Source organism: Podarcis liolepis, assembly GCF_965112155.1.
Source record: "Podarcis liolepis genome assembly, chromosome: Z".
NCBI lineage: Eukaryota > Metazoa > Chordata > Lepidosauria > Squamata > Lacertidae > Podarcis > Podarcis liolepis.
Window position 1 is genome coordinate 48039691 of NC_139570.1, and position 14170 is coordinate 48053860.

The 14170-nt window shown below is 45.8% G+C and overlaps 1 protein-coding gene across 17 annotated transcripts in view; it reads right to left on the minus strand.

Annotated features, from left to right (window-relative positions):
* The window catches only part of DNM1 (dynamin 1), a 130415-nt gene that overhangs the window by 24355 nt on the left and 91890 nt on the right, over positions 1-14170 (minus strand). For all 17 annotated transcript variants that reach the window (XR_014521573.1, XR_014521574.1, XR_014521575.1 and 14 more), the window contains 2 exons: positions 2992-3101; positions 996-1107 (listed from right to left, as the gene is read on the minus strand). Coding sequence is in view for 12 of the 17 variants with exons in the window: in XM_083485823.1 (XP_083341949.1) it covers positions 996-1107; positions 2992-3101 (222 nt within the window). In the remaining 5 variants the exon portion in view is untranslated. The remainder of the gene's footprint in view (positions 1-995; positions 1108-2991; positions 3102-14170) is intronic.

Sequence of the window (14170 nt, forward strand, 5' to 3'; positions counted from 1 at the left end):
TGCAAAGCAAGGCATTATATGTGCAAGGGGACAGGGCAGCAATTCAGAGAGGCCACTGCTCCACAGCTCAAAAGGCAAGTGTCAAAGACACGTGAAGAGAGAGAGACTGTATTCAAGTGTTTGTTTGCTACTGCTAGAAGCCTCCGAGCCAAGATGGCCTTAGAAGACAGCATTAATATAGTGGACATAAAGGAAACTGTGTGGAAGAGAACCAGCAGGGCAAGGTTATCTCTGGTGAAAAACTCAATGGGAAGGACAGGGGAGGACGCATCAGAGGTGGTGGCGCTTGGCATGTCAAAGAGGGCATTGAGCACAGCATGTCAGAAATCCCCCAAGTAGCAGACTCTTCCATTGTGGTGATACAGGGCCCCAAGAGCAATCTAAATACAGACATACCTTGTAAGTCGAACGGAATCCATTCGGGAAGTCTGTTTGACTACCAAAATATTCAACTTCCAAGGCGGGGCTTCTGATTGGCTGCAGGAGCGTCCTGCAGCCAATCGGAAGCTGCGCGGGACATTTGGCTTCCAAAAATCGTTCAAAAACTGGAACAATCACTTCCAGTTTTCGATCGTTTGGTAGCCGAAACGTTTGAGTTTACAGGCATTCGGCTTCTGAGGTTCCACTGTATTGGGGACGTGCTATTGTCTCCCAATCAAAATGTTCAGGGAGATCTTGAGATGAGCAGAAATTGAAGGCACAACAAGAAGGACACACAGGGTTCCACTGCTACAGGTAATGCTACATTTGGCTGACCTCTGATGCTGGGAGCTGAGGCAATGGACTGTGTGTGAGAACCTGGGGGAAAGTTTGGCTTCCCACATCCATCACTCATTCCCTCTTTGCTTTGTACATGAACAGAGTAGATCATATGAACAAACAAACATGGCTGCCCCTACCAGGGAGGGCGGTGTCCTTCATAGGCATGGTTTGCTCTAAGATGCTTTCACCCCCACACTCCTTTACCCTTCTGTCACTGCTGTGGGTCAACTCACCCCAACACGCTCCGGGTAAACTCCTGCGCGCAAGAAGGAGGCCTTCCAGCTATCCACCTCCTCCTGGGTCTCACAGGCCAGCTCCAGCTGCCGGTAATCTTTGTACACATTCCTGGGGCAAAAGAAAACAAAAAAAAAATACCTAATATAAAACACATTTTAAAAGTTATTTTCACACATATATGCATTTTTAAAAAGCACGCTTTATCCTAATACAGTGGTGCCTTGCAAGACGAAAAGAATCCGTTCTGTGATTCTCTTCGTCTAGCGGTTTTTTCGTCTTGCGAAGCAAGCCCATTGACGGATTAGCGGATTAGCGCTATTAGCGGCTTTTAGCGGCTTATCTGCTGATCGGATCAGCTGATAAGCGGCTTAGCGGCTTAGAAAAAGGGGGGAGGGGGAAAAACGAGCAGGAACTCGCAAGACATTGTCGTCTTGCGAAGCAAGCCCATAGGAGATTCGTTTTGCGAAGCACCTCCAAAACGGAAAACTCTTTCGTCTAGCGAGTTTTCCATCTTGTGAGCCATTCGTCTTGCGGGGCACCACTGTATACGTATTTTCTACACATTACTCAGCTAGAAAACTTTATTGCAAAATTCTGAGAAGTGAGAATTTCAAAGGAGGACTGCGTTTCAGTTTGTGGATTGGTCCTGAAAATATGAATTAGTTAGATTTGGTTTTAACTGAGAACTGAGTTGAGTTTCTCTCCCATCTGTAGTCACAAGTTAGGAAACATCTCAGGGAAAGGGGCCAAAAGGAAGTAATCAGTCTATATGCTGCTTGTTGTGAGACTGCCAGCTGACGAACAGTTCCATTTCCAAACGTAGTTTGCAAAGCCTCTTCAAACCACAGTTTCAAAAAATGACTTGGAGGTTATCCCTGGCCATATTCGCCCAGTCTGGACATCAAGCAAACCATGGCTCCAGTAGGGATGCTTCATTAACTTGTTTTCTGTTAATCCTGCCATAAAGGGTCCTGATTTGCACCCACCGGTCTAATGTGAGAACGTGAGATTTTGCACTTCTCTGAATTTCGCAATATAGTGCTCAGCTGAAAAAACGGACCAAAAGGGGTTTTACAAAGGTATATTTTAGGATAAAATATATTTAGAAATGAGATAGAGCACATCTTTAAATATAAATTTCCATACAGATTATTATTTTTAATGGCAGATTACTGCACAAGGGGTGGTGGAACTTACATAAGAAAGAACTCATCTGAAACTGACATGAGCTTGAAATATACTGATGCATCCATCTGTAGGCTGAAATCAACAGAGCAATGGAGGAGGGTGCAACCCCCAGTTTTCCAAATAATAATTTGGAGGATCATCTGAACTGAGTTTTATTTGTCAGACAGAGGGTGCAATTTCGTATCATACACTGAGGGAGAGCAGGGTGCAGAGAGGCTCCCATTCAGCCTTGGCCTCGCTTGCAACACCAGCTGCATAAATGTGAGGCATAAACCACTTCTTTTCTGTGCAATTCAGCTGGGTTAATCATTTGCAGCCAGGGATCTTCTGCATCTCTCCACCATTGCATTCTGTTGCTGGCTCTTCCACAGGCAGCCACCAGCCTTGCATCAGGAAAGTCACAGAGCCCAGTAGTTCCTTTGAACTTTAAAAACAAAATGTGATATATCCTGATCACAGATTTCCCGTGCCTGAATCCTGCTTGGTCCTTAGAAAGCAGGGCTTTCAGAGTTTAGGAAACAGTGCTTTTACACTTTCCTATAGCATCACACACACCCTTGTTCTTTATACACCTAATTATCCCCAGAGTAAATACATCTGCCATCCTCTGCCTTTACTGATGCCTTTACTAATTGCCGCCTTCTGCCACCATGGTGCCAACACCTGTCCTCTTACACCCTCACCTTCCTAATACTTGCCATCCCACGACCTCACTTTCCTCACACTTGCCATTCTCTGCCCTTATGAAACCCCCAAATGTGCAAATGGAATGGTATTACTGGAATTTCAGATAAAGGGCAGCACCTCTGCTCAGTGTTGAAGAGGGCAAAGATGTGCTTGCTGGACATGAAGCCCTTCTCGACATCCCGCACCTTCAGATTATCCACTGGCAACATGTATTTCTTCTCTTTTTCCTGAAAGGCACAAAGAGCACCCGCCAGTTATTTCCCAGCCCTGATAAGCATTCAACACCATTGTGGAGTGTGCTGATTTCTATTTAAGTAAAGGGGCTAATAGCATTAGCAACCATCATATTTATTTAGTTATAAGTCATAACAGGGAGAAGTAAGATGTTCAGAGTTGAGCCACAAAACCGGCTCTTGATTTCCAGAAGCATGCAAGTTAATGTGATTTCCCTTGTCCAACAGCAAAAAGCACACAATCTCACTTGATGTAATAAAATTATCCCTGTGGCCCATTGATCCCCTGCTGGTGAGGCTCGCTGACCTCCTGGAAAAGCAAAAATTTGACCCTCTCCTGTCAGGCAAAGATCATAAGACAACGCAGATGGTCGCCAAATTCTGTGTACAGATTTGTAGGTGCAGACCACCCCCCAACCCAAACTAGTTCATTAAGAAAATCCCCAAACTTGGTTCCATGGGTGACTCTGTGTCATCTCTCTGTGGTAGCTTATCTTAAAGTTTTAAGTGTCTATATACTTATCACATTTATAAATTTTAAATTTATTGTTGTACATTGTTTTAAATGTTTGTTTTCCTTCTGGGATTGTACCCCCAAGTGTGTTTTATAAGCTGGTGTCCGACCGTATCTATCTATCTATCTATCTATCTATCTATCTATCTATCTATCTATCCATCCCTGTGGATAAACTGAGATATTTTCCCACAAGAATTTTTAAATAGAGGACACGGGCTAATGTAGTGAACAATGTCCTCTATTTTCCAAAACACACAGGAATGCTGTTCCAAAGGTGATTTCTTTTTTTTATATATAAAATATTTATTAAAGTTTCACAAATTATACAGACAAACACAACAATACAAACAAACACAAAAAAAGAACAAGTATAATTTCAAACCCTTATTTTCATATAACTTACTTCTCCGACCTCCTCATACCTCCCCTTTCTGCATTCCAATTTCAAATTTTAATTCAGCAAATCCTCACCCTTAAATTTATCTAATTTTTAACTTTTCTTTTAACTTAATCCTTACAACTGTAATCCACTTAATTTCTAAACCAGAATCTAACATTCCCAAAGGTGATTTCTTAAAGTGGCTACCCAGAAGGGCAGGGAGCATAGCACCAACCCAAAAAAAACAGTTCTGCACGGAGCAAATGGAAAGTCCTATTCACAGTTAGGAGAATGGTGGGGAAATACAAGGAAAAGTGTGGGAGAAAGATCAATTGACTGGAAGACATAATCTCCCCAACAAACGAATCTGAACAAATGTTCAGTAAGACGGGGCATTGCACAGCCCACACGTAAACTCTGTGCACAGTGGCCACCAAGATGTCTCTGGGAAGCACGCAAGAAGGGCCTGAGCACAAGAGCCCTCTCCCCACTGAGGTTCCCAGCAACTGCAGTTCAGAAGCTATCTCCAGCCATCAAGGCTGGAGAGTCCATGAAGAAGGCTGAGGCAATTTGTCTTGGGCAGCAGCTGCAGGGTGACCTTGGGCAGTCATACTCCTCTGAAGTTTCTCAGCCTCATTCACCTCACAGAGTGTTTGTTGTGGGGGAGGAAGGGACAGGAGAATGTTAGCCGCTTTGAGACTCCTAGGGTACTGATAAAGTGGGAAATCAAATCCAAACTCTTTTTCTTCTTCTACTGATAGCGTCATCCTCCATGAATTTGTCTAATCCTCTTTTAAAACCTCCCAAGTTTAGCTATTTATTTGTTTATATCCTACTTTTCGTCCCAAAGGACTGCTGGGCAGCTAACAACAAATGATTTTTCTAAAACCTCTATGTGTTCTAGGTAGAGGACTTTCTTCCATCTGTCCTGAATACCCCAACATTCAGCTACATAAGATGTCCAGTGAGAGAGTGTTATGCTGTTCTAGTGTTACTGGGATGGTCGATAAGCAGCTCACCCATTCTAAACCATAGCTGTCAACCTTCCCTTTTTTTGCGGGAAATTCCCTCATTCCAGCGCCGTTTCCCGCTGTTATCCCGGATTGTTAGATATCCCGTAGACTGTCCCCGGGACAGGTGAGGCTGCTGATCCCTTATTTTCGAGGCTGCTGATCCCTTATTTTCAAATCTGAAAGTTGACAGCTCTGGTCTAAACCCATAAACGCATCTTTCTGTGACCACATTACAAATCAGTAGAAAATACTGGTATATTTAAAATGACCTACAGGGGGAACCATTAAACCAGGAAGAGGGACAAACATTTCCGTCAGCCCAGAAGCCTCTCCTGCATTCAACTGTGGCTGCTTTATTGGAAAACTGAAGCAACATGATCTCTTACAGCAAGACAGAAAATGGAAAAGGCAGGCTGGCTGGCAATTCACAGGGGCCAAAATCTAACTAGAAACCGCAAAAGCAAAGAAGGGGATGGTGTCTGCATTGTTGTTTGAATTCTGACTACTGTCCTGACTATACCAAACAGGGTTGCTGGGCTTTCTCCTTGCTGTTTGAAAAGAACAGACGGTGTGTCTCACAAACACTGTAGCCACAGGAGATTTTGAAAAGTGAGCAGAAATCACTCATTAGCCCCGGGGTGAGAACCTCAGGCCCAGGGACCTGCTATGTCCACACACTTCCTCTCAATATTGGACCTGCCTGGGGTGCAAGTGCAGAGACAGCCTCACTATTCTCCCTTCCACCCATACTTGCTTTTTTAAAGGGATCATTAGACACATTCCTGAAAGTAGGAGGAAAGGTTGCAGCATCCAGTATGTTTTCATTTAGAGAAAAGGCAAGCAACAGGCGACGTCATAGAAGATTATAAGATGATGGATGTGCCCGCAAGGAACCATAGTTCTGGAAATGCGTTTTACTCCACGATCCCGTTCAGTTGTTTCATAGGCATGGAAATGGGTGGCCACTTTCAAATCTATGAATCACATTGAGGTCAGGTCATGTTACTAGTCATTTCCTTTGCTTTTCCCAGCATGAAAAAGTGCGTTGTTTGTTTGTTTGTTTTAAACAAATTGCAGCACAACAACTGTGAGCTTTAAGTCAGGCTAACACTTGACCAAGGCCACCCAGTGAGTTCTTGTGTTCAGGTCCAGCTTCCCACAAGTATTTGGCTGACCACTGTGAGAACAGGATGCTGGATCCAAAGTGCCCTTGGCCTGATCCTGCAGCTTCTGTTATGTTGCTACAGCACCTAAGTTCCTGAGAGCTCTGTTGCATCAAACCAAGGTTCCACTTAACCCAACCCCAGAGTTCAATAGTGACCACTAGATGGTTTTGGGAATCCCACATGCAAGATATGAAGGCAGAAGTCCACCCACCAGGTGACTGGTATTCAGAAAGACAAAGCAAATTATTGGTTCTCCTAGCTCACCACTGCCTATGCTAAATGGTTGTGAGGGTGGGGGGTGTCTCCCAGCTTCCCAGCTCTACTGGAAGATGATGGGAGCCAAGCCCTGGACCTTCTTAATGCAAAGCAGGTACCATTGAGCTTCTGTCTGCCAAAAAATAAAATAAGATTCTAGTTCTCATGGTTCTGTATGGGTTGCATTAAAAAGGAACATAGGAATCTGCCTTATACTGAGCCAGAGCACCTGGTACATCGAGCTCAGTGTCATCCATACTGGCTAAGGGCTTATCCTCATTTACCTTTCATCCCGTGCTTCCCAGGCACTGGTCTGCACTTAAAAGCCCTATATCTGAGCATTTTTGCCTTTGCTCCCCTGGTGAAAATCCGCTCTTTAGTGCTCAATCAAAGCAAGCATCAGTTCAGGATTGCCATTGCCTCTGATTCAGCTTTAAAAAGCGGGGTTTTGGGGAGAAATCTCTGGGAGAGAGGTGCTCAGTCATGCCTAGAAAGAACAGAGGAAAGGTATGTGTGGGTCAGAGGTGCCAGCTTCTCAAGATTTTTGAGGGGGTCCGATGTGAGGGGGGCCCAGCCCCCTCCAAAAAAAACCAATGGAGGGGGGGGGGGGAAACGCACCAGCCCCCAGGAGCTGGTGCTTATGACATGGGTCAGTGGCTCCCTGGGCCTTCTGACAAGGATTTCCCCCAGTCCTACCCAAAGCCCTACTCATAGATGCCAGGGAACGCAACTGCAATATTTCTAATGGAAAGCATGTGCTCTAGCACTGACTTTTTAGCTAATAACCACAGGCAGAACCCTCAAAGTGTACAAGCGTGTTCATTGGCACCATAAAGGCCTTTCCCATCTGATGATTACAGGCTGCAGTGCTTATGAATACTAGTTGCTGGAAATAACGGGGGGGGGGGAGTGCACATGTTCAGGTCCCACAGAAATCTGTGAGAAGAGGAGGCCAGAATAGATGGACCATTGGCTTCTTCTTAGGTTCTTATGTTGATGCTATGGGAGAAAGCGAGGGGGTACCTGGCTCACAGTCCATTGCCCCGCAATCCTTTGCTGCGGCTTACAGTTACTGCTCAATAATTTCTACCCATTTCAAATCCTGAAGCCACAGGATATGTTATCTTACCACCAGGAAGATGTCACTGGGAGGAGGAACACAACTACAACAATTTGCTTTCCTGTTTTTTCTGAATGAGGTACTTCAATGCTAACATTCATTCAGTTTTCACTGCTAATATGTGCTAAACACAAGAACATTAAGGGCTGCTTCACAACTTAGCTATATGCTGCAGGGAAATCATATGGTGCAGCTCTTGCTGAGATGGAAAACAGTGGACAGCCAGCAATGGGTTTCTTATCTGAGTGTTCTTCTACATTTAAAATTCCTTGCCCATGGAAACATAGCATGTCAGGGATAAATAACCTAGGCTAGGCTTCTTCCGGGGAAAACTGGTTTCTAAGTGCCTGTTGTTGCTGTTTATCCTGGGGAATATTGAAGCTTGTCATCTGGAGTCCAACAAGAACCGCATGATTCTTGCTGGTCACATTGTTTGGCTATGACACGGTCCCTTCCCAAACTTTGGTATGACACATGCATGCTTCTCGTTGCAATAATAACCACATCCGATTATATTATGTGTGTTGTTGTTACATGCATACATGGTAGAAGGTCAAGATTATAAGGTCATGTAGGAATTTCCTAATGTAGGATGCAGTCCTGTAGGCTATATGTTCCTACAGCTGCTCTGCATGTTCTGGTGTTGACTTGCAAGTGACCTCCCACAGTATCCACACCCACACCCACACACCCAAGCTACTGAGCTCTTCAAAGGAATTCTGCTCTGAACTAGCAGCTCAGCTCTTGGAAAGCACACATTGCCCCTTGCCAGTTATGTGGCTCAGTTAGGAAACACCAGTGAAGCAAGCTCAAACTTTTGCAGCAGTCCTGGATGCAATAAACCAGGCTAGCAACAAGCAAACTACCCTAGGATTCAAAGTACCAGGTAGGGTTGGAATCTGGCATCTCTGGATGTGACCGAACTGCCTGTAGGACGTGCAGTGCGATGCAAGAGACCTTCCTGGACCCCCCAGTATCATGACCCTTCTCTTGCACACATATGCTGTGCCATTGGCCCCCCACTCTAAATTCCTGGCCTCAGCCTCTCAAGTATTTCCATCTTCTCCCCTTTCAGCCCAGCCTGTTTTATATCAATGCTCTGACTTCATTTCCTGAATATAGAGACAGGAAAATGTGTAACGAGCTGCCGAGGGCCGAGACCTTCAAAGTGTTGGATGGGAGCCTCCAGCCCATGTGTTAGCAATCAAGCTGTGGGTATGTGTGTGTGCAGTGGCTGAAATGACCCAGAAGCATCCCAGCCAAAGGAGTAGGATGGGGCGGGCAGGCGGGGGCTGACTGGCAGTAGGTGCCTGCCTGCTTTGGGGTTGGGGGTGGGATGCATGTTTGGGCTCAGTACCAAGACATCTACTGCCTACATCTCTCATTCTCTCTCTTTTTAAATTAATTATAAATTTTATTAGTATTTTCCAAACAACAACAACACGAAAAATATCAAAAGATAACAATACAGTCATACCTTGGGTTGAAGTTGCTTCAGGTTAAGCCTTTTCGAGTTGCGCTCCGCGGCGACCCGGAAGTAACGGAGCACATTACTTCCGGGTTTCGCTGCTCGCAGATGCAAAGACGCTCAAAATGACGTCACGTGGATGCGTGAAAGCGGCGAATCACGACCTGCGCATGCAGAGACGCGGGTTGCGTTCACTTCAGGATGCAAACGGGGCTCCGGAATGGATCCCGTTCGCATTCAGAAGTACCACTGTTCACGACTGGAAGAAATTTAAAGACTATTTACAGAAATATTGTAAAATTGATGAATGTTAGAAGAATGTTGGAAAGAAACTAAGGGGTTTCCAGCTGTAATGCAGATACGAAAGAAAAAAAGTTTACAAATGGGTTAAAGCTTAATGGTAAGGATTTGCTGAACTAACAAATTGAAGTGGAATACAAAGAAGGGAGGTATGAGGAGGTCTGGGGAAATAAGCGTAAGGAAGATATGTTATGGAAAATTGTTTTTTAATTGTTTTTATATTGTATTTTGTTTCTTTTTTATTTTTCATTTCTATTGTTATATTTTAAAAACTTTAATAAATATCTTTAAAAAAAACAACAGAAGTACCACTGTTCACAAAACACAAAAACCAACATTCAAAAAAAATCCACATCTTACAATATAAACACTAAAAAGAAAAACAAATGTTGACTTCCACCAATCCCACAGCACCTCCTTTACCTCTCATTGTGTCCTCCTGTTTTCCTTATCACCTCTATCCTAGCATCCAGATATAAATCCCTCTTTCTTATCCTTTCACTTCACAAGGTTATTCCAGACTCGAAACTTGGCTTTTAAGGTATTCATTTAGACACTCCCATTCCTTTTTCACTTCACTTTTTGTATCTGCCTTATTACTGACTGCATCTCTCATTCTCAGGCATCTCTCCTTGAGCCTGAGGCTGGAAAGGGAGAAGAAGCTTCAGAGTTAACGCAGGCTCAGATGATTTGTGGGTAGTCGTTTTTTTCCGGGACACGGAGCAAAGGGACGTGGTAACATGAGTTCAGTGTTTTAATAGAGGTATAAAACAGAGGTGGGGGAGCACCTATCATGTTCTCCCCCCTCTGCAGCCCCCCGCTTCCTCTCACTCACTCACCCACACACATATCCCATCCACGTGCAAACGTGACTCAGTGGTGAGAGAAAGCAGACTCTGGTCGTAACTCAGATGATCCCTTCAAGGATCTATGGACACCCAGGGATCAGGGGGGCGGGGCGGTGGGGGGGGGGGAGGAGACGCAGGGCATCTTCTATCTGTGCCTGTTTAATAGGTATGGATAGGCGGGAGTTATATTCTCATCCTCTCCCACACACTCCAGCTGTCCTTATTTGTGTAACTTGTACCACCCTACTAAATCACCATCCTGATTTTTGTCTTTTGAGAAATCCCTCGTCAAAATGTCACCGTGGTGAGTTGCTACAGCAAGGCGTGCTATTTGGGTGGGGTGGGGGGTAAAACTTCATTTCGCAAATTTATTGCAAAAAAATAATATGCTTTTGGATGTGAGGAATTCAAATCTGCTGTTATTTTTGTGTTTTGACAACATTTCGCTTGGTAAGTCTCCGTTTGATGGACAAGCACATAAACTGCTTTCGGAAAACCAAAGAATCTTTATTTTACCGTCTGAAAATGTCGGGTAATGCTAAACAACAACAATGTATAAATGCAAGTACCTGGCAATCGTTTTAAATGATACCAATGCAATTTTACACACATTCTATTTGCCAAGCAAAACTAAATTATATTAATTTAACCAAAATATCTTTTGAATTCCCAAGTCGTGTTACAAATTTTTAGCACCCCACATTTTGGGAATTTGGAAGTTGAAAATTCAGCATGCCCTATAATGCTACTGTGCTCATTGTGCAGGGTCCAGGCCCCCCTGCCACACCCTCAGACTCCAGAAATAAAATCTCTGGATGAGAGGGTAGGTGTGTCTAATGTACTCTAATGCACACACGCATTACACTTAGGTACCGTATAGGGATGGGAAGCCCATGGCTGCCCCCCATACTGTTAGACTACAATTCCCATTGTTCCTGGCCACTAGCCGCACTCGTTTTGTGCTCATGGCAGTTGGAGTCTGGGAACATTCAGAGGGGACCATGTTTGCAAGCCCTGGCTTACAACCCTCTACCTGCAAGCGGGGAGGCGCATGAGAGAGAGAGAGTTTGTGTGTGTGTGTGTGTGTGTGTGTGTGTGTGTGTGTGTGTCCCTCCTCCCTCCCTCCCTCCAGCATCCTCTATGGGAGGTTGTGAAATAAAGATAACAACAACAACAACAAGCTCACACCCTCCCCACACCCACCCCTTGGATGCTGGCGTATTCAGCTTTGGAGGGAAATGAAAGTGGATGGATCTCCCTGCCTCTCTGTATGTTCCTGTTGCTCACGTGACAAAGATGCTCCACACCTTAGAGCCAGGGTTGGTACCTGCAGCCCTCCAAGTGATGGAAGGACCACTAGCTCAGTGGTGGGACATCCATTTTGCATGACATTCAACTCTAGAATTTCCATTTAGGGCTGGGAAAGCCTCTTGCCTGAAATCCTGGAGAGCTAGCTGCTGCCAGCCAGTGTAGACAATGCCAAGTTGGATAGACAACAGATCTGCACTGATAGAAAGGCAGCCAACGATGCTCCTATTCTGAACGACTACAACACCACCACCCCTGGTCATTGGCCATGCTGGCTGGAGCTGATGGCAGTTGGAGTCCAACAGCCTTAACTGGGTCGAAGCCTTTCCACCACTGCCTTAGATTGGCTTGAGAGCTCAGATTTGCAAGATGCCTTTCTAAATTGTCCTAAATTGGTTGGTGCACTTAAGGCTGAGGCTCAAATGCCTGCTCCACCCCTGAGCACGTGCATGACCAATTCTACTATTTTGCCTTTCACCTGTTGTCTTTATGAGACTGCAGTTCACCCCCTTGCTAACACTTCTGCTCATTTCAGGCAACAAGAGGGAGAAGAAAGAAAGAGACTGTGACTGACTAGCACCTGAGCTGGAGGGATGATAAAAGTGAGACAGGAAGGGCAGGTGTGCTGGCTGATGTCAGATTCCCATTATAAGCCAATGATGCTCTTTTCAAAGCACACCTTAAAGCAGTGCTTCTCAACCTTGAGTCTTCAGCTGTTGTTGGACTACGCTTCCCTAGTTAGCTGCACCAGTGGTCAAGAATGATGAGAGTTGTAGTCCAACAACAGCGGGGGACCCAAGTTTGAGAAGTGCTGCCCTACAAAAAACCCTTCCACAGCTAGCTGCCCTCCAGACGTTTTGGGCTGTAACTCCCACCAGTGCTTTTTTAAAGGGGGGGGGTACTCAAGGATATGCAGTACCTGCACTTTTATTTTTGTTGAAAACAAAACTGTGCCCTATTTTTCTAGGGTGGGGGGAAACACTGATTCCCATCAGCCCCAGCCAAAACATATGGAGGGCACCAGACTGGAGAAAGCTGCCTTGTAGGATCCTGAATGGGGAAAGTTTATATACAGTACGCGTGAGCAGATGACCCAGCTCTGCAAGTGATCGTTGTTGCTCACTTCCCCTGAACAGATCATACTTGCGTAACTGCGCCAAATGCCTTGCATCCCACACTCCAGAAGTCAAGGAACGTGAGTATAATGGAAGAATGGTCATGGCGGGCCTCCGAAAAGCAAGGGGAGTGACCCGGGTCCTCCAGATCGGTTGCTGGTTTTGTTTCATCCCTGCTAAACCATGGATTCCAAATCTCCCTTTCTTCTGCCTCCCCCCACCCCCATCTTGTGTGTGCTGGTGGGTTTGCATATTGTGCATAAAGCAGCCTTTATCCCTGCAGCAATGGAGAGGAAATAGAGCACATGGCCCTTGGAACATCTGGAATCGCTACACGGGAGCCGCGCACCAGAGGGAAGACAACATTCCTTGAGTTTCCATCCAAGGTATGGAGCCTTCTTTTCCCCTCCCTCGCAACCTTATCCACCAGGCGGCTCAGTTCCTGTCGAACTTTGACCTTCCCAGCAGCTGGCAAGCTCCTCCTTCAAGCCTCGTTAGTTTTGCACTGCCACGTCAATTGAGGCAGAAGTGCAGGAGAGAAGCAGGAGAAGGAAGGGAGGCGCAAAGACCAGAATGACGGAGCCACAGTGAGTGCCAGATGCTGGGTGGGGACTGGAGGCCACAAAGGAGGTGTGGGAGGGAGCCAGATCACTCTCCTAGTAGCCAGAGGCTAACTGCAAAGGCAAGTGGCCAACGTGGGAGCAAAGAAGCTTTGTGGCAGACCTGATCACAAATGCCGCACTCCCCGGACATTTGCTGTGGATGCCAAAGCAGAGTTGGAGTTCCTTTGGGGCAACAGCAGCAGCAACCACAAAAACCAACAAAGCGTTTCACGGAAGCGTTGTGTGGATACTTCAGGCCCAAGCGATCTTCTACCAAGAGCTGACCAGATGTGGGGGTTCCCTAAAAGGAGTTGAGGACCCATAACTACTCCACCTCCAGCACATGGCTGCATCTTCCAAGAGAGTCTTCTCCCAATTTTTCGTTTGGTGACAACTGTTTGCTTTCTTCTTTTATTTAATTTTGTTTCTATTTTCCCTCCCCCTAAGGAACCTGTGATGTGGCCGAAGGGATCTGGGTGGTTTTCCGTATGAAGAAGCTTGGAGAAGAAAGGGGCAGGACGGTTGAATGGATTCTGCGGATGCGGGGATCACCGAACCTGGCGCCGATGTTTCTTCTCTGGCAGCTGGTAAAGTAAGCTGCTTCTTCTGACAGGACTTGGTCTTCCCATTGCCTGTTTCCCCCCTCTCTCTGTCTTTCTCTCCCCTGAGAACGGTCAGCCCGGAGGCAGGAGCCCGGGAAAGAAGTAAGTGCACCACCTGCTTGCCGGCTTTTTGGACTCAGAGGCTCCACTCCGTCTGCCCAGTGTTCGGACTACCTGTTCAGGATTACAATATTGTACAGTAGTCTGCACATTGGTTAGGCTGTGCTGGGATATACATCGTATGCTGCTGGCACTGTGCAGGGAAAGAGGTGCTTGCCTGGCCAAAGGAAAATGATGCCTGGTTTCTCTCCCCATCCCGGTTTTCATCTCTGAACTTCACCTTTTCTTAGCTGTCTTGCTTCCTTCCACG